This window comes from Aspergillus terreus, genomic scaffold (assembly GCF_000149615.1).
Source record: "Aspergillus terreus NIH2624 scaffold_5 genomic scaffold, whole genome shotgun sequence".
Taxonomy (NCBI): domain Eukaryota; kingdom Fungi; phylum Ascomycota; class Eurotiomycetes; order Eurotiales; family Aspergillaceae; genus Aspergillus; species Aspergillus terreus.
This window is the reverse complement of record NT_165928.1, coordinates 699,252-721,760: the sequence shown is the minus strand read 5'-3', so window position 1 is coordinate 721,760 and position 22,509 is coordinate 699,252. Positions and strand designations below refer to the sequence as shown.

At 53.1% G+C, this 22,509-nt stretch overlaps 9 protein-coding genes across 9 annotated transcripts; 4 read left to right on the top strand and 5 right to left on the bottom strand.

Moving 5' to 3' along the window:
- Positions 1 to 305: 305 nt before the first annotated feature.
- On the bottom strand, positions 306 to 3,626 carry ATEG_03813 (putative mitochondrial translation initiation factor IF-2; the record flags this gene model as incomplete). The annotated part of the gene is made up of 3 exons (XM_001212991.1): positions 306 to 549; positions 607 to 3,098; positions 3,168 to 3,626. 3 exons carry the CDS (start codon positions 3,624 to 3,626, stop codon positions 306 to 308), a joined length of 3,195 nt encoding a protein of 1,064 aa, XP_001212991.1.
- Positions 3,627 to 4,092: 466 nt separating this feature from the next.
- On the bottom strand, positions 4,093 to 8,186 carry thtA (the record flags this gene model as incomplete). Its single annotated transcript, XM_001212990.1, has 6 exons — positions 4,093 to 5,526; positions 5,588 to 5,830; positions 5,863 to 6,014; positions 6,051 to 7,383; positions 7,441 to 7,555; positions 7,603 to 8,186. The coding sequence occupies 6 exons, from the start codon at positions 8,184 to 8,186 to the stop codon at positions 4,093 to 4,095; spliced, it is 3,861 nt and encodes a 1,286-aa protein (XP_001212990.1).
- A 1,086-nt stretch (positions 8,187 to 9,272) lies between these two features.
- Positions 9,273 to 10,644, top strand: ATEG_03811 (uncharacterized protein; the record flags this gene model as incomplete). The annotated part of the gene is made up of 2 exons (XM_001212989.1): positions 9,273 to 9,528; positions 9,758 to 10,644. 2 exons carry the CDS (start codon positions 9,273 to 9,275, stop codon positions 10,642 to 10,644), a joined length of 1,143 nt encoding a protein of 380 aa, XP_001212989.1.
- A 305-nt stretch (positions 10,645 to 10,949) lies between these two features.
- On the top strand, positions 10,950 to 12,039 carry ATEG_03810 (Yip1 family protein; the record flags this gene model as incomplete). The annotated part of the gene is made up of 4 exons (XM_001212988.1): positions 10,950 to 10,994; positions 11,051 to 11,102; positions 11,180 to 11,891; positions 11,946 to 12,039. 4 exons carry the CDS (start codon positions 10,950 to 10,952, stop codon positions 12,037 to 12,039), a joined length of 903 nt encoding a protein of 300 aa, XP_001212988.1.
- A 344-nt stretch (positions 12,040 to 12,383) lies between these two features.
- On the bottom strand, positions 12,384 to 14,373 carry ATEG_03809 (60S ribosomal protein L40; the record flags this gene model as incomplete). Its single annotated transcript, XM_001212987.1, has 6 exons — positions 12,384 to 12,470; positions 12,567 to 12,677; positions 12,886 to 13,066; positions 13,294 to 13,373; positions 13,428 to 13,549; positions 13,686 to 14,373. 6 exons carry the CDS (start codon positions 14,371 to 14,373, stop codon positions 12,384 to 12,386), a joined length of 1,269 nt encoding a protein of 422 aa, XP_001212987.1.
- Positions 14,374 to 15,250: 877 nt separating this feature from the next.
- Positions 15,251 to 16,794, bottom strand: ATEG_03808 (TFIIB-type zinc finger domain-containing protein; the record flags this gene model as incomplete). The annotated part of the gene is made up of 7 exons (XM_001212986.1): positions 15,251 to 15,669; positions 15,723 to 15,861; positions 15,911 to 16,016; positions 16,066 to 16,313; positions 16,367 to 16,476; positions 16,527 to 16,617; positions 16,690 to 16,794. 7 exons carry the CDS (start codon positions 16,792 to 16,794, stop codon positions 15,251 to 15,253), a joined length of 1,218 nt encoding a protein of 405 aa, XP_001212986.1.
- Positions 16,795 to 17,309: 515 nt separating this feature from the next.
- Positions 17,310 to 18,106, bottom strand: ATEG_03807 (Eukaryotic translation initiation factor eIF-5A; the record flags this gene model as incomplete). Its single annotated transcript, XM_001212985.1, has 4 exons — positions 17,310 to 17,374; positions 17,431 to 17,563; positions 17,631 to 17,897; positions 18,095 to 18,106. 4 exons carry the CDS (start codon positions 18,104 to 18,106, stop codon positions 17,310 to 17,312), a joined length of 477 nt encoding a protein of 158 aa, XP_001212985.1.
- A 430-nt stretch (positions 18,107 to 18,536) lies between these two features.
- On the top strand, positions 18,537 to 20,567 carry ATEG_03806 (putative GARP complex subunit (Sac2); the record flags this gene model as incomplete). The annotated part of the gene is made up of 2 exons (XM_001212984.1): positions 18,537 to 19,710; positions 19,762 to 20,567. The coding sequence occupies 2 exons, from the start codon at positions 18,537 to 18,539 to the stop codon at positions 20,565 to 20,567; spliced, it is 1,980 nt and encodes a 659-aa protein (XP_001212984.1).
- Positions 20,568 to 21,066: 499 nt separating this feature from the next.
- ATEG_03805 (uncharacterized protein) lies at positions 21,067 to 22,409 on the top strand (the record flags this gene model as incomplete). Its single annotated transcript, XM_001212983.1, has 2 exons — positions 21,067 to 21,357; positions 21,417 to 22,409. The coding sequence occupies 2 exons, from the start codon at positions 21,067 to 21,069 to the stop codon at positions 22,407 to 22,409; spliced, it is 1,284 nt and encodes a 427-aa protein (XP_001212983.1).
- Positions 22,410 to 22,509: the final 100 nt, after the last annotated feature.

Genomic DNA, 22,509 nt, shown 5'->3' with positions numbered 1-22,509 from the left:
CAGGCATTTGCTCTTGGACAATCAAGTCGTAGTCATTTCTCGTGGGTGCATCTCTTGACCTTTTGCCCCCATAATAACCGCTATGCTTTTTTCTTCCCATGACTTTTCCAATTCGTCTATCCGTCACATTTCGTACCGCTTCGACGCAAGACAGCGTTCTGTCACCGCATATAGTCGAAGCGTCGTATGAGAACATAGCCACATAATGGCCTTGAGTCAGATATCGCAAGTCAACTCATGTCCAAGAGTTCATTTCGTTGGCCATGACGCTTGAAATAGCTGACAACGGTACAAGCGCGCAAAAATCAGGGAATGTCGAAGACGGGCTTGAGCTTCTTCACCAGAGCCCACTCCTCCATCGACACATCCGACCGGTAGAACTCCTTGAGGGTGTCGATGCTGGCACGAGAGATGTGAGAGTATAACGTATCCTTCTCTTCCAATTGACGGCCGTACATGGGCTGGTTGGAGCCCTCGATCTTGACGGCAACCGAGGGCGAGCCCTTCTTGACGACGTTGACAGGCTTGTGGTCACGTTCAATGGAAACACTGGATTGAGAAGTTAGTAAAGCGACGGACCGAAAGGCACAACTGGGATCAACTTACACTCTGCCAATATCGACAATTTCCTTGGCGCCGGTGGTGGCGTTGGTCTTGACGGCTGCGAGGGGCGTGTGCATGCGCAGACTACCCTCCACCACATCGACACCAATGACAATGGGGTCCTTCTTGTTGAAGACAGCAACGGGGCTGAGCACACAGGGGAAGATGGCGAGGAGCTTGGCTTCTTCCTTTCTCTTCTCCGTGAGTTCGGCCATATGCTTGGTGAAGTCGTCGAAGAGATGGTAGATGATATCCGCAGTGAAAATCTTCACACCAACTTCCTCAGCGTAGGCAGCGGCTTCCTTGTCCACCTTGACATCGAAGCAAAGCATGACTGCGTACTCCTTGGCTTTCTCCAGCATGGTACCAGCCATCATCACATCACGCTTGTACACAGGACCGATCGAGATGTTCGCCACAGGAATCTTGGAAACACGCAAGAATTCCAGAAGCGCTTCCAGGGAACCAAGAGTCGACGCTTGCACACTGACACCACGCTGATCCTTGGACACTTTGCCCAGCAGGTTCTCCAGATCGGACATGACTTCATCCTCAATGTCCTCCTCGTCATCATCAGGTCCAACAACCATCAGCCTGGAACCGGCAATGGCGTGCTCAAGATCGTTGGCCGCGATCTTAACACCGAGGGCGGCCTTGACCTCCTTGTTGTGAACATACTGCGACTTGAGACGGAGTTCCTTCAGGGGGGCTGGTGTAAGCAGTGCTCGAATATTCGTCGCTATAGGTCCGTTAAGACCGCATAGAACGATTCGGTCACCCTCTCGAAGAATACCGTTCGACAGGACAACGTCAATGGTAGTACCGAGACCCTCGATGACCTTCACTTCAAGAACAGTACACTCAACCTCTGACAGATACATGAGCGAGTTGGTCATACGCTCCTGAGTCAGGGTGGTCAGCAGCTTCAGCATGTCGGGGATACCCTCGCCAGTGTGGGCGGAGGTGGGCACAAGGGACACATTGCGAGCCATGGACTTGTTCTCGTAGAAGAGTTCCGAGTTGAAACCCTGCTCGGCGAAGAGGAGCTTGGTGTGCTCGAGACGGCTGCGGAATTCGTTCTGAACGCCCTTGCTCTGCATAGCCAGACTCTCCTGGAAACCGTTGTTGTCGATCTTCTTCCAGCCGTAGAGACGATCGATCTTGTTCAGGGCGACGATGAAAGGCGTGCGGCGATCACGGAGCAGGCGCATGGACTCGAGAGTTTGGGGCTCAAGACCGTGCATGATATCAACGACCAGAATGGCAATGTTACAAAGCGACGAACCTCTCGACCGCAGGTTGGAGAAGGACTCGTGACCGGGGGTATCGATAATCAACAGACCGGGGATCTTGAACTCGAAGCTGCCATCCTTGTTCACCACTTGTGTCTTCTGGCGCAGAGCCTCCAGGGGGAAGTAAGTGGCACCGATCTGCTGCGTGATACCACCAGCTTCGCCCTCCTGAACGTTGGTCTGCCGGATCTTGTCCAGCAACTTCGTCTTACCAGTATCGACGTGACCCAGAATACAGCAAATGGGAGAGCGCAGATTATCCTTCGAGCGAGCCGCCAGCGCCTCCTCGTGCTGCTTCTTTCTCCGCTCAGCGGCCTCGGCCTTCCGCTGGGCCGCAGCCTTTTGAGCAGCAGACTGTTCCTCGTCTTCAGAATCCTCATCCGAAGATTCCTCCTCGGAAGACTCATCTTCGTCGTTCTCAGCTCCCTTGCCACCGGCGGGCCGTTCGGGAAGCGTAGTCTGTGCAGCACCGTTCGTCTTCGACTCCTCATCATCGGAGGGAGCATCCCAGCTGTCCTTAACGTCTTCGGCATCAGCGGCCTTCTCCCAATCCTCAAGCTCACTTTCTTCACCCGCAGCAGCAGCAGCGGCGGCGGCTTCGGCTTCGGCCTTGGCCTTCTTTTCCTCTTCCTCTTTTCTGCGGCGCTCCTCCTCAGCTTCACGCTGCGCCCGAGCGCGGGCAGCGGCGGCTTCCAGATCCTCTTCCTGCTTCGAGGGACCCTTCTTCTTCTTCTTGTTCTCATATACGGGCTTCTTCTTTTCGGCCTGCTTATCCTCCAGACCAGCAACCTTGCCAGCACCAGCAGCAAGCATCTGCTTCAAGCGAAGCTCGTTGCGCTCCTTGGCCTCTTTCTGAGCCTTGGTGAGGAGCTTTCCTTCTTTACGAAGCTGCTCCTTTCTCTCCTTCTCTTTCTCCTTCTTCCGTTGACGAGCCTCTTCTCTTTTCCTCTCTTCCTCCTCATCGAGACGACGCTGTTCTTCCTCGGCAGCCTTCTGCTCAGCAAGGAGTCGTTCTTCTTCTTCACGCTGTTTCCTCAGGAGTTCCTGTTGCTTTTGCAGAGCAGCAAGCGCTTTGGGGACCTTCTTCTTGGACGAGGGAGCCTCAACGGCGGGTTCAGGAGCAGGGGCGGCTTCTTCTTTCTTGGCCTCGGCCTTGGTGGGCTGAGCCTTCTCAGCAGGAGCGGCGGTCTTCTTCTTGGCAGCCTATATCGAGACAAAAAGTGAGTGACGCTACGTGAGAAAGCGAACGAAAGCAAAAGTGAGGGTGCATACCTGTTCCCTCTTACGCTGCTTTTCACGCTCCTTCTTCTCTCTCTCCTTCTCCTTCTTAGACTTCACACGGAAACCTTCGTCTTCATCCTTCGGCGGAGGGGGAGCTTTGGCGGCAGCCTTGTTGGGCTTCTTTGCGTTACCGGCAAAAACGTCGTCTTCGTCATCGAACGTTCCTTCTTGGGGCGCCTTGCTCTCGAATCCAGCATCCCCGTTCGCTTGCTCGGAGGCGTCCTCACCCTCGACAAAGTCGTTCACCGGCTTTCCCTTCTTCGCCTTCTTGTTCCGGTTCTTCCTGACGGCGGCGAGTAGGCCGCCTCCCATGTTGTCCTCTTCGGCAGCAGCCGGTTCCGCGGCGGCAGCATCGTCGGCGGGAGCTGGGGCAGCGGCCGGGGCAGATTCGCCGAGTTCGGCCTCCCAGTCCTCCTCCTGTCTCTTGTTTCCCTTCTTCTTGGGCGCCATTTTTCTCGAGGCTGCGGGGTGATGAGAAAGGGTGTGGTGTCAATGAAAATAAAAATTTCCAAGATAAAATACTATAACCTGTGTCAGTTGGAACAAAGAGACAAGTGCAGGTGGCGTGCACGTACAGTTGATCAACTTGTCCGGCGCTAGGACCTGCGACGGGCGGGAGAACCGGTCGACAAGTGATAATGTCCGAGTCAAGAACTAAAGGCTCTGGACAGACGACAAAAGAGAGACAGAGGGGTAGGAAATGAGCACGGTAGGCCCCTTTGTAGTGGATAGAGAGAGAAGCGGGAGGAGTAGTTCTTGTTCCCGCAGTAAGAATTTTGGCCGGCTTGCCTTAAACCCGTTTGGGTGGTGGGGAGTCGGTTGTTCCGCCCGGGTTCGCCAGTTGTCCGTCATCTTGACTACAACAGGCACAGGATGGAATATAACACGTTCATTCGATGCAATATCTACAACCTATCTAGATCCCTGCTTGGAGTATACGTCGCAACCAGCCCATCACCGCCTCGACCGGATTCGTTGTCTCTCCTAGTAGCTCACCACATAGCTCCAAGAATCTCTCCCGGATAGCTTGCGGCGACCCAGTCTCCGGAGACGAATGGTCATAGAACTCGTCCGTGATGAGCATATGCATCAAGTGATCTGGTCCACGCGGCAGCAGACGGCTCAGGATATCGCCGTCGATGTGCATCTGAGTCGGTTGGAATTGCAAAGGGTCGTTCCCGACCGGATTCCGTTGTCGTTTTCTTTTCGTTGTAAACGGGGAGATGATAGGGTCGCGCACGCATAAGTTCTGCAACAGTCGCAGCAGGCGCCACTCTTTCTCGCCCAATATCGAGAAGCTGTACACAGCGCCACTCATACTCGTGCCATAAACCACTGGGGAGCCAGGTAGCGTGGGCGAAAACTTCGAGCTAGTGCTGAGCTGGCTGACGGACGCCGGAAGATGCGCCTCGCACAAGGCCAAAGGCATCATCTTGTCTTGATCGGTCACACCGGACTCTGTCAGGAGACTGACACGCCCGCCACGGCTAGAAGTGAGCGTAAGCTTTCGGTCGCCACCAATGTGGAGATGGGCGAGTCCGTCATGCTTCTGACGGTCATATGCATGCAGGATGAGTTTATCATCGCCAGCCTTCAGCACCATCAATGACTCCCGAGACATGGACATATACAGATACGGTTCGTGGGCAGTCATTGAAATTGCAGGGGACAGCACAGGATATCTGGCCGCCCGGAATCCAGGAGTTTGCGAAAACTTGGGTTCTAAGGGCACGATTTCACGGCCAGTCGAGACCATCAAGGTAAAGTCGCCATATGGGGCGATGGCGAAAACGGGCTGCTCGAATTTGTGAATGTACTTCACGGTGCACTTGATGTGGGACGGGTCGGATACGTCCCGGGAGGCCTGTAGGAAGATAACTCGGCCGCGATCCTGCTGATCCTTGCGTGCGCTGCCGATGACAATGAAGTGATACTGTTCGTCACCTTTGGTTGGTGTCCATTCCAGGATGCAGCTGATCTTCTCTCCTGCCGCTCCGTGCGGTCTCCAAGGTCTGGTTGCCTCGTCTGCCGGAGAATCAAGGGGGGAGGGGACTGCGTTTTGTGAATCGGGATCCACAAACTCAATGTATGACCGGCTGAATCGCTTGATGGGGTTAGAGTCTGTGTCAAAGGCCGTTCGGGTGTAGGCCACGATCAAACTCTTCAAATGTTGAGAGTAGGCTAGCTTAGTGCCACTGCCTGGTAGATCGATCCTTCTGGGGACGGTCTTCGTGTCCTGATCCAAAGTGCAGATCAATAGCTGCCCGTCGGCAGTGCAGAAGAGGGTGTCATTGAGGCCATCGATCCGTGTCATGGCGAAACTGTAAACACCTTTCGGATGGTAGGCAGGCTTGGGAGAAACAGTCAGAATGCAAGGGAAGCACAGAACCAATAGTGCATTGGGAACTCACGTTATTTTGGTCAGTGACCCAGATCCGTTGAAGTGCATAGCTTGGAGTTCCGCCGTTGAGACAGGACGCCTGCCAAAAGCCTTGCCCACAAGTCAACAGTGCAAAGTTTCCTCTGCCTTGCAGTTTGATAGATGTGTGCCCTAAGCGCTGTGATGTCGCTTGTCTAAGTTCTATGAAAAGCGTGTTAGCGAGGGCTTCTTCCATCTTAACAAGGAGAGCATACCAAATGACGAGCTGGAGACCCTGTTTTCATCCCAGCTAACCTCATAAGACACCAAGATACCGCTCCTCAAACCGCAAAGTAACGTCCGCTTCGCTAGCGACTGTTCTGGTCTGGTGGCAATCATGGCAATGCTATCAATCGCCTTAGATATGTCTTCCGCGCCGCCCACATCAACAATTATGTCAGACGTCAGTGTGACTCGGTCTGTTTCGACACCGTATATCAAAAGCCTCCCATTACCTGTGCCTATGAACACAAAGACACCGGTATCGAACGCCTCGACGCAGATGCAGACAGGCTCGTATTGAATGGTCAAAGCTTGACAAACATCTAGCAATTGAGGCGAATCATCGGACAAAGTGATTCTCTTGAACTCGAGATACATTTGATGTTGCGACCGAATCGCGGCGACGATGAGACACGCAGATTGATCCACAGCAGCAGCCGTGATGTACTTGCCGGAGTCATAATCGAGACGCGATTTCGAAAGCATCTCGGAGATGGCTCCGAGCCGTATTGACTTGTCTGTCACTTGGACAATGACACCAGAATCGCTGCATCCCGCTGCCAACGTTTGAGCACCAAAATTTAGCCCAACATCTGCTTCGTCAATTGCACAGATTTCCTCTCCGAAGTCGGATGGGATGTGTAACAGCATTGAAGATATCGGGTCGGACGTCAGGACGAACACACCGCCTTTTGCGTCATCTGGCATTGTCCATAAATCTCGGGTGCTTGTTAATTCTTCCACAGATATGGCCAAGCCGATTTGTGCTTCGATGCCGTGTCTGAGTTCGACAATAGCACCCCGAGCGAAGGAGGACGCCGAGCAAACGAATAATCGATCGCTGGAGACTCCCGTTGAAGATAGGTCCTCGCTTTGACCTTTCACCAAGACCGAGTCCGTGACCGGGGTCCAGTTCATGAATTTCTGGACACATCTGGGATGGTCTCGAGCTTTTTGAACGAACAAGCCGCCGTCACCGGTGTTGCCAGCCGCTAGAAGCAAGTCGTCGCCTTCATTTCCAATGTCCAAGATGTCGAATGCACCGTCAACGTCACAGCAGAGCTGCCCCAGATGCGTCTGATTCTCTACCCCACCATCGTTCCCAATTTCCAAGTAAGATATTTGCCCATCCTCGCGGCAAAGGTAGATATCATCATGTCTCTGGTTATATTGCCAGTTACGTAGTGGTCTTGCCCATCGAGTCCAGAGGGGGGATCGATGAGACTCGCGATCTGGCACGCGAAGGGGATACCTGCTTGGCTGTTGGCGAGAGTCCAGTCCGTTTCTGTAAACCACCATGGCTGTTGTTGTGATCAACATCCATGATGATGTTTTTGTCAATGGGATCAGCATTGTTGGCAGCCTGTCGTCGAGCGGGAGTAACTTTTTGGTAACTCTTGGGGACGCTTGTCGCAAAGGACTCTGTGCATCCCACTCGTAACAGATAGCATGAGTGATCTGGTCCTGAGCGACCAAAAGGAGCAGCATGATCTTGCTCGCATCGTCAGGCCTAGGGTACAAGAATTCCATGAAAAGTATATCACCCTCGACACGAAAGAAGCGCTCCTATACACATATACCAGTAAACATCGGCACTGCTGCAAAATATGGCTCCGGACGTACCTCTGCTATGGGATCCAACTGGACCTGTGACATTTGGTTCTGAAGAATGGGTGGCTTTTTGAGAATGAAAACGCCAAAGTAATCACAAGAAGCGCTGACAGCTACTGCACGAGACCTGGGCCAGTTAATAAGAGCATTGTCATTGCTTGGAGGAACACGAACCTTGGGTCCACAGCAATATTGCGACCAAACCGCTCAAACGTGCTTACATCACTTGGTAAAGGCCGACGATAATGGATAAACTGTTCAGTTGCGTCCGAGTAATATAGAAAGACCAGCTCCCTAGATGCAAGACTGAGACATAATATTTGAGAAGGCAAGTCGTCGTGCAATCCAGGTTCAGCATTCGAACCCGAAGAGCCACCTTCCATCATCCTCATCTGTGCCTCCCATGGCAACTCTGTACTGACGTTGATGACTTTTGCGGCCATTATCTGAGCATCGAAATCAGACTTGGACGTCACTGCTTGTAGATGGACTCCCGAAACAGCTTCCTTAATCTGCAAACTCCTTTCACCCACAAAAACGACGTCATTGTGGAGTTTATGCCGTAGGCGTGCAGGCAAGATCCATTGGACAATCGGACTCGGTATTAGAGTCTGAGAGAATAAGCCGATCCTCGCGTTGGAAATGGAGGACATAGAATCGTTTTCTATATCCATTTCTTCCACACTGTATCTTCCGGCAACAGCATCAATGCCAGAAGCATCAGGGATGGAGCGGCGGGGGTTCCTTGGTAGCGCCATGATGTAGCGTGTTCAAGTCTAGAGCAAGAAAGGTTACCAGAAACGGGGCGAATGCTTTCCTGGAGAAGACTCGATGTCCCGAACAGATATGACAAGAAGAAATGAAGGAAATTTAGTGAAAGCAACAGAAGATTAAATTAAAATCGCAGTCGCAAGTACCCTTGAATCATGATTGAAAAGATCTGAGGATGCTGTCTCATGTTGGGAATTGCAGAGGCTAGTAGTGGTGATCGACTGTATAGTCGCCTGGAACACAAGCAATGCAATAGCTAATACAGCACAGAATGTACCTGTTCCTCATCTTAGAATATGATCTCCAAGACAGGTATGGAAGGATCCTGGCCAACACGAGGAAAACTCACAGCAAGTATGAGCTAGTCAAGAACAGATGGGATGAGTCTAGTTCATCAAAGACCAACAGCGCAGCACCAGGGCTCCAGATAGTGTAGAATAAATCTGAACCGAGGCTGCAGCAGAATGAATGAAGTAGTCAGGGTGCCAATTCTGGTTATACAGACGGATCAAGCTCGCAGCAAGTAGGGCCATCCGCCGCCACGATCTGCACCTTTGGGCACTGAACCTGCAGCGTTGCTTTTTTTGGGACGCAAATCCAGGGATCTTATCAAATCATGGTAAGATTGGACGATCGATTTGCGAGATTTGGCCCAGCTGAGCAGGCGGGCGTTTTCACTGGAGGGGCAGATTCACAGGGAATCCCGCTGTCTCGAGTTGTTTGTTGCTTGCAAGGCGGTCGGCGGCGAACAACCAAACCTAGCAAAATCACGGGACATCTGCCTGAGGCCATCCACGGCTTCACCCAGGCAGTGAGCAGTGACCTCATTCAAATAGTTCGCTTCTTCACAAGAGCTGTTCGATCGGCATCACCCAAAGATCGGGAACATATTCATTGATACAGGGGATTCTGCGGGTGGTCCGACCTTGATCATGCTCTGTTAGCACCCGATACCCCTTAGAACGCTGTCATTACCCGCCGTGTAAAGGATCTAGGCACCCAAGTGCTCTTTTCCCGGAGGATTTGCACCGCCAGCTGACGCATATTTTCCTATTTGTGCTGAGCCTGGCAACATGGAATCCCCGTTTGACTCTCGGGATCAATCTGAGACCGAGATCCAAGAAAGCTGTGCTGCGGATGACCCAACAGCTTCCTCCGGAGTCCATTCTGATGACTCTCAAACGTCCCAAGAGGATACCATTCCCGCGCACCTAGTTGAAAAGGAAGAGTCTATCCTCAGAGCGTGCGATCTGCGCGACTTTGACGCCTTGGTTGGCTATGCGACTTCCGAGGGGGGTTTTCTACGCGATGATATCAGACAAAAGGCTTGTAAGTTATCTTCAGAAGTGCCGAGGACCATATGATAACACGGAGGACAGGGCCTATTCTTCTCCAGTCCGACCAGGAACAAGTCAGTTTCGCGGGCTGGGACAATCTCCCACCACATGCAGACGAAGACCAAATTCAGCTCGACGTGAACAGGTCGTTTGTGTATTATCCCCACTGTAAGTATCCTCAACCCCATCAAACGTGCTTTTATTAATAAAATATCCTGTAGGCTCTGAAGGTGAACTGTCGTCAAAAAAGGACGAGCTGGGACGACTGATAACGCAAGTCCTACGACACTTTCCCATGCTTTGTTATTTCCAAGGGTACCATGATATTGTGCAGGTATTGCTCTTGGTTCTCGGTGGTGAGAAAGCAGCTCCAGCTGTTGCCCGCATTTCGCTCTTTCGTATAAGGGACTATATGTTACCATCTCTCACACCGACGTTGAAGCACCTGCAGCTTATACCTGCCATCATTGAGAGATCCGATCCGACGTTGCGGCAACACCTGGCTGGAATCAGACCATTTTTTGCACTCGCCGCAACCTTGACATTGTACGCCCATGATATCCAAGAGTACAGCAACATTGCTCGACTGTTCGACTTCTTGCTGGCGTGGGAGCCTGTGGTGTCGATCTACCTTTTCGCTGCTATCATTCTGTCTCGCAAGAAAGAACTTCTTGAGATACCGGTTGATGAGCCTGAAATGTTGCACTTTACTCTTTCGAAGCTACCGTATCCTCTCGACCTAGAAGGCCTCATCTCCCGTGCTGTCCAACTGTTTAAGGACCATCCTCCGGAGTCCTTGCCGAATGGAGCTTGGAAGAAGATTCCTGGATGCAGCGTCCTCAAAACCTCGCGAGACCTTATTGCGAAACAGTCGACGGAAGACGCATTGAAGCTATTTGATCAACAAACACGGTACTTGCGCAATGAAGAGTTCAAGGAGAAGGCCATCGGGTTCCTGTGGAGTCACAGAAGAACGATTGGATCTGTGGCTGTTGCCTTCTTTATTGGTGCCATGTCCATCTGGATACGGAAGAAGGGACTTGACGGCACTATATGGTCGTATTTGAATCGATTCAAGAGCGCATTCCAAGCTCGTGGAGGATTGTGAAGTGACATGTTTTATGAATATCGAAGGGTGGCATAGTCTTGTGTACAGTATTAATATTTCCATCTCGTGAATATAATGCGTCAATTCGCTAGAATCACTTGAGTGTTATATCTATATAAACGTGCAAGAACATGCTAGTACGACCATGAAGCTACCGAAGGACGATGGATGCGGGTGGACCCACAGAAGCGTGGCTGGTGTGTGGCTTTCCCGTCTTCGCCCTGGCCGCTGATGTGTACTCTTGAGTTCCCGCAACTCTGCACTTATCCCGCAACACCAGCTCTTCAGGAACATACCAGCCCAACATGGCTAACCGGGGCTACGACGTGGTTGTAGATGTGGACGCCGAGGTAATCACATCCATTCCACTATTATCCCTGGCAGTTCCATCTAACCTCCGCAACAGGGCGACCTCGGCCATACTGACCTTCAGGAGGACCTTGAATTCCACCCTTCGAGTGAGTACTGCAACAGACATCGCTGCTTGACCGATGCAAGCCGTTGCTAATCAGTAATCTTATTCTTTGATTTACAGACTTCGAGAACGACCAGCGCAGCGCAAAAGCACATCAAGATTCTGCTCCTTTCCTCGGTGGAGGTGGAGGGCCCTCCCGCGGTCGTGACAGGTCGCCAGGCGGAACGCCCACCAAGCACACGTGGTGGTCTATCCACTACTACTCCCAATTCTTCGACGTCGACACGAATGAAGTGCTCCGCAGATGCGTCGCGGCGGTATACCCGCGTAGCAACTTCCTCGACGTTCTCGAAGGCAACGCCGACCTGTACGGCCCGTTCTGGATTGCGTCGACCGTGGTGGTGATCCTTTTCCTGACGGGAACCATCTCGCAATGGCTCGCGAGCAACGACGATGATCACTTCGAGTACGACTTCACCCTTCTCTCCGGCGCCGCGGGCTTGGTCTACGGATACACGTTTGTTCTGCCCATTGCTCTGTGGGGTGCCCTGAAGTGGTTCGGGAGCTCCACCGCGGACCTGATCGAGTGCTGGGCGCTGTATGGGTACTCGAATGTGATTTGGATCGCTGTCGCGCTGATCAGCTGGAGCCCTCTGACGGCGCTCAACTGGGCGTTGGTGGGAGTGGGCTTTGGCTGGACTGTCTTCTTCCTCCTGCGCAACCTGTACCCGGTCCTCAGTGCCACGGACGCGAAAGCGAGCAAGATCCTCCTGATCCTGGTCATTTTGCTGCATGCGGGTTTCGCTATTGCCATTAAGATCTTGTTCTTCGCGTAAGTGCCTTTAACATATGTTGCGATTCATGGACTAACGTGCTTTACCCGCAGCCACGGAAGCCCCGTGTCCAAGAAGAACAAGGACAAGGACCACGACGACGATGATGACGACGACGATCACAAGCGACGGATGATGGGCATGTAATGGCCAGCCCGCACGGTGAACGGACTTGACCAGATGGACTTTGCTCAGGCAGCATGTCACGTACCCTTTCTTTATTCTATCTCCCACCGTTTGGTGCCTGTGTTACAAGCTGTACCTGTATGTATTCCAAGGAGATAAAGGATCCGGAGAGAAATTGAATTTTACAATGGTTTTGATTGCAACGTCATTGAGAGGAGCCAACTATTAACATTTGACTTCGGCTATCGTGTTTTCATAATTCCAACGCCGTTTTTCTAAAACCTCCCACGCTGCAATCGACTCATGACCCCCGGTTCAGTATCCCTCGCAGCAACGTAGAAAAACCGTAACAAGATAGAAATCGTTTACTTCAGCTTCTTCTTGGGACGCAGCTGGTTGGTGTGACCGCACTTCTTCTTACGGCAGTTGGTGGCACGAGGGGGAAGGCGGGCCTATTCGGGTGCGTTAGTAACCGATTCTAGACCAGCGCCGGCCTGGAACATTCGATTCGTCCATCACACGCCGGAGGAGATTCGGGGCAGACGTACGTAGCACTTGCGGCAGATGGACTTCTCGCAGTTGTACTTGGAGGCGAGGGCCTTGAGGGAAGGCTCGATGATACCACCACGGAGACGGAGGACAAGGTGAAGGGTGGACTCCTATAGCGGCGAAAAGTTAAACCGTCAGCAAACCGGTCCGTCAAAACGATTAGAGCCTTTCCACGACGTCGTTCTCGAATATGATGATGTGCCGACGGATCCGAAGTGATCTTTCCTCGACACCCATAGCCGAACCGCACTTTCTTATCATACCCGACCGACATCGTTCCAGCAAAAAAAGCAAGGTGTCATTCGGAGTCCTGCGTACCTTCTGGATGTTGTAGTCGCTCAGGGTGCGGCCATCCTCCAGCTGCTTACCAGCAAAGATAAGGCGCTGCTGGTCAGGGGGGATACCCTCCTTGTCCTGGATCTTGGCCTTGACGTTGTCGATGGTGTCGCTCGACTCGACGTCGAGGGTAATGGTCTTACCCGTCAGGGTCTTGACGAAACTATCGTTCGAAAATCTAGTCAGCACGACATCCTGGGAAAAACTGGCATCCTCCGATCATGCTCTCGTGGTTGGATGGGCGGAATCGACGGGGTTCGGGTGCAATCAGGATCGAAGGGCGTGGAAGGACCTACATCTGCACTGTAGAGACGCGCAAAAAAAGGGCGATGTCAGCTCATTGTTCCTAGATCAAAATAACGGCGTCCACGAGGGTCGGAGTTCACGTACTGGTTGCGATTTTTCGTTGTTGCTGGCTGACGATCGGCTGAAAGGTCGGTCGGAAGAGGCAATGTCAATTTGAGGGATTTCTCGCTTAGCAAAGGTGGACCGATGCCGGTGATACCCTAAGCCCTAGGTCTTACCGCTCTGGGCTTGGCATCTGTATTGCCCGCGACTTTACCTTTTTGGGGCTTCTCCACACGTTCCGTCGTTTTAGTCTCCGTCATCGTCTCTGGAGTACTTCTTGATTCCGGACAGTCTCCAACTATCGTGAATTATGCTGTTGTCATTGATGTGCTAAGGGTTCTGATTCGAATACTGAATACAGCTTGCTGAAATACCCCTGATTTATGGCGCCATAGCCCCATTCACCCGAATAATTTGCCCCGACATCCACGTACACTCAGGACCACACAGGAAATTGATCACAGAGGCCATTTCACCAGGCTCTCCAATACGATTAAACGGACTGAATCCTGCCACAGCACGCAGCGTCTCCTCTGACTTCCCCCGCAGGAATAACTCCGTCGTTGTCGGGCCCGGCGCGATAGCATTCACGAAGATCCCCTTTTTCGCGAGCTCCTTGGCCGTGATGCGGGTCATCTGCTCGATCGCGCCCTTGGTCGATGCATACAAGAGGTAGGTCGGACTGATGGAAGAATGGACAGTGACGCCGGTCGACACGAAGATCACCCGGCCGCCGGCGGGCATATGGCGGGTCGCTTCCTGGACGAGGAAGTAAGGGCCCTTTACGTTCAGATTGAACGCAGTGTCGAAGTCTGCCTCAGTGGTGGTCGCAAGGTCTCGCATCAGCAAGACACCCGCGTTCGGGATCACCACGTCGATGTGACCGAACTTGGTGACGGCCGCCTCTACCAGACGTCGGATGTCGTCTAGTTTGGATGCATCGGCCTGGACGGCCAGGGCGCGGTCCTCGCCGATCTCATCCACGAGGGCATTAGCTGATGCTGCGTCTGAGAGGTAGTTGATTACGATACTAGCGCCGTTGGCGGCTAGGTGCTGGGCGGTTGCCTTGCCGATGCCTTTGGATGCACCAGTGATCAGGACGACTTTGCCTGCCAGGGACATGATGAATGACGTGTAGACTTGCGGGAGAATTTGCAGGAGAATTGCTATGGATGGGTTGCTTCCCAGGAGTGGTAGTTTGCATCTCATTCTAGTGGGTTTCAAGTCACTCTTATATTCGTAGATAAGGACTACACCCCACGAATGCACGTCCGCTTTGAATGATCAATGGCCAATAACATCCGATCCAACCATTTGTACAGCGGCTAGACCATTCAGACCACACCAGGTATTGGCTGTATATTAATTCCTGCTACGGATTCAGTAACAATCTTAGCATTTGCCGAATACGGTTGATACTCTCACGGACAAGTCCGATGTCCCACTCGCGGCTTGCATCCATAGCCCGATGCCCCGTCAACTATACTAAATCGTCTATAATACTAAATAAGGCGTGTACCAAGCTTAGTTGTCCAGGTCGGACATTGAGTCCTCGCTCAACCGTCCCAGGTCATCGTCACTATCTTCAGACGACTCGGTCTCGAAGCCCCCAAAATACTCGATCCGCCTCTGTTCGTCCAGCCACCGGATGATCCTATTCTCAGCTTGAGATACCGACCTCACCAGCGTAGCCAGAGATACCCCCGCGACCTTTGCGACCGTTTCGTAGAAGGGTCTTGCCGTTTCGGGCAAGTCCGACTCCATGCGGTAGCGTGCATATGACGAACCAGGACGCGGAACATCGGCCTCACTCTCCGGGATGACGCTCCTAGGTATTAGCTCACTTGTGGCTGTCTGAACCATAGCATCCAGTGCGGCTGCTTCATCATCAGCTGCGGTAGCGGGTCGCGGGTTGAGTTGGGTATCGCCCGTGTTCGAGCCAATTGGAAACATGTCCGCCAACGGATTGGATCCTTCTAGAGCAATGGTTAGCGATAGGCTAGAAATGCACGGATGTTCTTCGGCTCTCACCTTTACTCGGGTCCAGCCAGCTTTTCTCGTACCAGTCCATGTATTCGTCCAGCTGCGCTGGGGTCAAGCTGAAGACGTCCTGTTCGTTAATCGTGATCTCGTTTCCTTTCCCGATCCTGCCGGCGGAGGTCTCGCGATTGTCAAACTGCCGCTGCGCCTGCGCCCAGGTCTTCCAGTCGATAACTTGCGTGGTAGGGTCTTTTGCCGACACGGGGTATCTCTCGATATCATCGAACGGGAAGAGTAGTTTGGTGGAGATGACGATCAATGTCACCAGTTGGACTTCTGGGAGGTGGAGGGGCTTTCGCTTCCCGATGACCTTTGTCGGAAATTCGAATGTGAAGCCTAGTAAGTCTCGTAGTCGCTTGACAGCGGGGTATAGTTCGACTGAACGGCTCATTAGGACATCGATGCAATGTGTGATGGAAGAGTTCTCGTACCAGGGAGAGCGAGCCTCCTAATGTAGTTGTACAACAACGCGGGGACATTCAGAGGCGGGAATTCTATGTCGAAGCATTGGTTATATAGAAGTAACAGCTCGAAAACCGCCTTGTGCAGATGCTCTGCTTTCAACAATCGCTGCTGGATCGTCAGAACGGGACTTTGGAACAAGCGACGAGGCGCCTACCGTTGTCTCTATCAAGGCCAGATACTCCTGGGGGAGCTTGTCCCTTATGTCCCGGGGAATAGACTTGATAACTCGGATATACGGCACTTCTTCCCGCATAACCATCCTAGACCGAGTTAGATCATTAACCCGTAGAAGGCACTCCAGAACCATACCGATGGAAATCGCCCACGCTGATCGGCAGTCTCATCAACAGAGCACCTAGATAACACAGCGCGACTGTATCAACCAGACGGGGCCATTGAATACGTTTGCCTCCCGAGGTCAACAGGTGGAGCTGATCATCCGGCTCGCCTGCAGGCTGCGAGCTAAAGAACTCGAGCGTGTCGGCATCCTCGGATACCTCTCTGAGTTTTGCTTCATACTTCTGCAATCGGAGAGCCCAGAGGTCGCGTACGACATGCTTTGACGTCTGTTAGCGATAATGTCGTCGACGAAAGCAGGAAGAGTACTTACCTCGAACTGCGAGGGGAAACCTTTGTTCTGAACCAGCGCAGAACACTGTTTCCAGAGAATTAACTGGTAGGTTTGGAGAAAGAGAATGTACGCATGTCGACCGCGATATGCTGCAGAATGTCAGTCAGGCCGAAGGGGAAATCTGGGGGCGTAGACATACTCTTATGGCCCTTTTCGATGACCGCCTTTTTCACGCGATTTCTCTTGCCTTGTGTCCCAAAATCGTCTGGGTCTTCTTCAACTTGTCGACCCTAAATACATCCGTAAGTGGGGACTCGTTACTTGTAGGAATGGGGATGAAAATCGGTGTTCAAGGCTCATACCTCCTGCTGGTGACCCCGCCGGCAAAACCACAGACCATTGTCGAGATAGTACCGTCGTTCACGGCATCCCTCCTGCCCACAGACCCCGCGGGTGATGTACTCCATCTCGGGCAGCGTGCTTCATTCTTAGAGCCACAGAGGGTGGGATGGAGATGACATGTGGGCTTCTACCACGGTGGATCAAGCGTGGTGTTGCGGGTAGAAATTTTCGTTCTCATCAGAGCAGATCCATGTAAGGTTGTAGGAACCACGAGCCGAATCCCGCCATAACAATGTGTGTTAATACTTACAACATACGTTCTCCATATCATTCATCGTTGAAAATAGATGTATTCTACGCCTACAAATTGGGGTCCTGATTGCGAGAAAATTTTTCCTTATTCGTCAAGCTATCGTGAGGGTCCTGAACTTGGAACAATTCTTCTGGCAAAGCATGCTTTATGCTGCCGACTAAAATGCAACTGTTTTACTAGCAAAGCGCACATCCAAGGCTAACTGACGGATTCAAACAACAGCCATGCCGTATCTCGCCCAAAACGTCGCATCGTGCATGAAGGGAGGCAAACATAAAGTAGGCCTTGGAGCACAGAGAGTGGGTAAACGAAGCACGGAGGATTGATTTATTTGGGGGCTTCCTTGCACTCCATGGCGCACTCCTCACCCATGGCAGTGAGGATGACAATGTCTGCGGGGAGTGTTAACTACGTTACCGGGTGTATAAATTGGCGAAAGGGTACTTACTGCAGTCCTTCTCCTCCTCCTTGAACATACGCATGATCTTCTCACCGATCTCGTTGTCGGGGACCTTAACATCGTCCTTGGTGCTTCCATCGTCGTCCATCAGGGAGAGGAAGCCATCATCAGTGATGTCAAGCTGGCAGCCCGTTAGTATTACCGAATCATCTCCAATCTTTCTGAACCCATCATCCGGAAAGACTCACAAGCTGGTACTCCTTGCGGGAGACGTTGGGGACGTCCATGTTGTGGGTGGAGGGGGACAGATCTTCGAGCTTCTTGCCAGTGAAGATGTCCAGAGCGACGATGTGGACCTTGGCGTGACCGTGCTTTCCGGTCTTGGAGGTCGACATGTCGACGATCTTGCAGGGACGGCCCTTGATGACAACGTGACCGTTCTTGCGCAGAGCAGAGCACTGCATGGGGTAGGTGGTCGACGCGCCAGCGTCGGCGGATTCGAAGGTCTCGTGGTGCTGTGAGTAGACATGTCAGTCGAAATCTATCCTGAGATCATAATCTTCTCATCGTGAATCGAGGATTCGGATGAATGTGCAGCCTAAGCCCTGATCGAAGGGGGGTACATAGAGGGGGTGATGCGGGGCTAGGAGGAACCCAGCAGAGTAACAGAGATCAAATGAGATGACAATCTGAGGGAATGCAAGAAACGTACCTCGTCAGCCATGGTGAATGTGTTCTGGGGGTTTTTTTAGAAACAAAAAGAAAGAAACAACAGAAGCGGAAGAGAGAGAGGGAGAGAGATGATTCTGAAGAGGGGAGAAGGAAAAAGAGAAAAATCGGAAAGAGTCGAATCGACAAATCGCTGGCGAAAAAAAAGGCAGTTTTGTTGTGGCGGGGTTTTGGCATCGCTAGACTGCTTCGGGGATAGCGTGCGCCCTGGGTGATTCTGCCTCGCCGTACCATCCAGACCTGTCCCAATCGAGTAATCATACTACCTTGTCCTGTATCGAGCAACACCTCTCTCAACCTCCAATGCTATAGATCCTGCACTGTTCCCCTCGTTGACACTCACATCATTCCTCTCTACCAATCCATGAGCTCACCCCCTCGAGACATCGCCTCCTCCTTCCCCACGCGGCTGCAACGCCAGCATCATGTGGCTCGACCGCATCTCCGGTCATTCGACGCCCGCCGGTCCTCAACCTGATAGTCGCAGTAACTCACCTCTCCCTCGCCGGTCTTCCTCTCGTCTCTCCCCCTATGCGCAACAGAACTCGCGGCCCGGACCGAGTCGACCAGCTTCCTCCTTATCTGTCCTCTTAACCCCTAGCGACTCGACCAGTTCTCTCCCCGCAACGGCACGTGGAGATGGGTACGCCTTCAAACAGAACGCTGTAGGGGGCCGTCCATCAGACGTGGCCGATCCATTGGAAGTCTTGAATGGAATTCTAGGAAAACAGAGGACGGAAAACCGCAACTCCGACGCATCACTACGCCCCGAGGCAGACACGAAACCCGCCCAGCTGGTGGAAGACATTGATTTTGAGGGTCTGAGCTTGGAAGAATTCGTCGCCAAACAAGATCAGCCGAGACGAGCGGCCAACAGTGGAGTTGATGCGCAGACCCTTCAACAATTTGAGAAAGAACGAGATAAGTTCCAGGATCTCCATTCGGCGATCACGGGGTGTGATGATGTGTCCAAATCGGTGGAAATGTATCTGAGTGAGTTCCAGACGGAACTTGGTGCCGTCTCTGCGGAAATCGAGTCGCTCCAGACCCGATCCATCCAGCTGAACGCGATGTTGGAGAATCGACGGAAGGTGGAGAAACTGCTTGGACCCGCGGTGGAGGAAATCAGTATCTCTCCTGCCGCTGTGCGACAGATCGCGGAAGGTCAGATTGATGATAATTGGGTTAAAGCGTTGAACGAAATCGAGGCCCGAACCGCCAGCATCGAGGCCAAGGTCTCGAGTTCTAACACAACCAAGTCCATTGAAGATGTGCGGCCACTGTTAGAAGACATCAAGAAGAAGGCCGTCGAGCGGATTCGAGATTATCTGGTTTCTCAGGTCCGCGCGTTACGGTCCCCGAATATCAACGCTCAAATCATTCAGCAGCAGCGTCTGGTCAGGTACAAGGACCTGTACAGCTATATCTCGAGAGCTCATCCTACTCTGACGGGAGAGATCACGCAGGCCTATATCAACACAATGAGATGGTACTATCTGTCGCATTTCACGCGCTATCTTAATGCTCTCGAGAAAATCAAGGTGTACCCGAGCGACCGGAACGAAGTCCTTGGGGGTGATCCCTCTACCCAAAGACATAGTTCGTCCTCTACTCCTGGTCCTTGCGAGCAATAAACTGACGATGGAATAGGTAACGTCCCCAGTGGACGAGCAGGTGCAGCGGCGCATGATCCTTTTTCGCTCGGAAGAAGAATTGATATACTTCGGACCGCCAACCATATGGCGATGTCGTCTTATCTGGCGGAGGAAGACACTTCGTACCATGGACTGGAAGTTCCATTCCGGAATTTTAATCTTGCGCTGGTGGACAACATCTCAGCGGAATATTCGTTCATGACGGAAATGTTTTCTACTTTGACTTTCCACCAGATCTCGCGGAAAGCCGTGGAGATATTTGAACCCGTCTTTGGCCTGGGACAGCGACTGACGAAGCAGCTGATTGAGAATACCACCGACTCGTTGGGGGTGCTCATCTGTGTACGACTTAATCAGCAGGCTGCGTTCGAACTCCAACGGCGCAAGGTACCCGTGGCCGACTCGTACATCAACGGGGTGAACATGCAACTTTGGCCGCGATTCCAGAAGATCATGGACATTCACTGCGAGTCCCTGAAGCGGGTTGGCTCTCAGACTGGGCGAAGTGCGGTGTCGGCCCTGTCGTTAGCTGGCGGCGACGACTTGAATCGGTCGTCCGCTCCACACTTTCTCACTCAGCGTTTCGGACAGCTGATGCATGGCATCCTGACCCTCAGTAGTGAAGCTGGAGATGATGAGCCGGTCTCGAATAGTTTGTCTCGGCTGTCCGCGGAGTTTGACGCTCTCTTAGCCAAGCTCAGCCGGATCGGTGGGGATGCGAAGCGACGAGAGAGGTTTCTCTTCAACAATTACTCTTTGATTTTGACCATTATTAGTGTAGGTTTGCTTGGCCGATCGTGATGATGCTCGCTAACTGCGACAGGATACCCATGGTAAATTAGCCACCGAACAGAGACAGGTACGTGCTGTAGCTTGAATTGGGAGATTCTGGAGTGATTGACTAACGCTGGGTAGCACTTGGATGAGATGCTGAAGAGTGTTGGGAAACGGGGATAGAGTGAATAGAATGAGGACTGGATGTACATATTCTGTATTGGATGGAGCGTGCTGTGCTGTGCATATTTACCGTATACTGTGAAATCAGAAATCTGAACATAGCATCTGTAATAACTGCTACAATACTTGAAAACAATTACTTGATGGTGAAGGGATTCACTATCGCGATATCGGTATATCGGAGCCAACTCCGACTCCACCGACAATCCCTCCGATAGTGCGGAGTATCTCAACCCACTCCAACTCCAACTCCTACTCCTGTCTTTTCCCTCTCAGTCAATGACCATTAATTTAGAACACACGCCTTGACCAGCGCAAGTACACTACGCTCTACGCCTCGTCAATGGCTACTCTGCGTGCCTGTCTGTCGTTCCCCCGCATCTTCCGCCACCCGCGGCGCAACTTCTCAAGCACGAGACCGTCCAGCGCCGACGTCACCCATGCAGTAAGACTCCCTACTAGAGACACAACCCATTCCGCGTTGACGCTGTGCTTATACATCGCCCAGGTTATCGGCGGCGGCGTGGTCGGACTCGCCGTTGCGCGACAGCTGGCCGCGAGGCCGGGCACCTCGACCGTGCTTCTGGAGCGGCATGACGCCCCGGGAACAGAGACCAGCAGTCGGAACTCCGAGGTGCGTATCTCACCCTTTCTGCGATGCTACCGCAGCGAACACGCTCTGATGCGTGACAGGTCATCCACGCAGGACTCTACTACGGAACGGACACGCTAAAGACGACGCTCTGCATCCGCGGCAAGGAGCTGATGTACGACCTCTGCCGCCGCCAGGACATCCCGCACCGCAACACGAAGAAATGGATCGTCGCGCAGAACGACGAGCAGTGGGAGGCGTGTCTGCGCGTGCACGAGCACGCCCAGCGCATCGGGGTGCCGACGCGGCTGGTCGGGGCGGAGGAGGCGGCGCGGCGGGAGCCCGCGGTGCGAGCGCGCGCCGGCATCGTCGAGAGCCCGACGACGGGGATCGTCGACAGCCACGCGCTCATGACGTACCTGCAGGGCGACTTTGAGGACCGCGGCGGCGACTGCGCGTTCCTGACGCGGGTGACGGGCATCGAGGCGCTGAACGGCGGGCGCGACGGGTACCGCATCACGGCGGAGTCAGGGGCGGACGGCGAGCCGACGACCATCACGGCGGAGACGCTGATCAACAGCGCGGGCAACGGCGCCTGCGCCATCAACAACATGGTGCTGCCGGCCGCGCGACACCGCACGCCGTTCTACGCCAAGGGCACGTACTTCTCGTACTCGGCGTCGCGGCCCACGACGTCCGTGCTGGTGTACCCGGCCACGCTGCCGGGGCATGGCGGGCTGGGCACGCATCTGACCCTGGACATGGGCGGGCGCATCCGGTTTGGGCCCGACGTCGAGTGGGTGGACGACCCCTCCGATCTGAAACCCAGCCCTGCGCGGCTGCAGCAGGCGCTCCCGGAGATCCGGGCGTATCTGCCGGATGTCGATGTGGATGCCATCGGTCTGGATTACTGTGGCATCCGGCCTAAGCTGGGACGCGGTGGCGCGGTGAACACGGGCGCCGGGTTCCAGGACTTTGTCGTCCAGGAAGAGGAGGGATTCCCGGGGTTTGTCAATCTGTTGGGGATTGAGAGTCCTGGGTTGACGAGTTCATTGGCTATTGCCGAGATGGTGGAGAGGCTGTTATACCGGTGATTATGATACCCGATGACTACTAGAGCATGGCTACCTACCTATGCATTGTTAGAGCATAGCATGTGCACATGTCTATGCATTGAGCACATTCATGTATGAT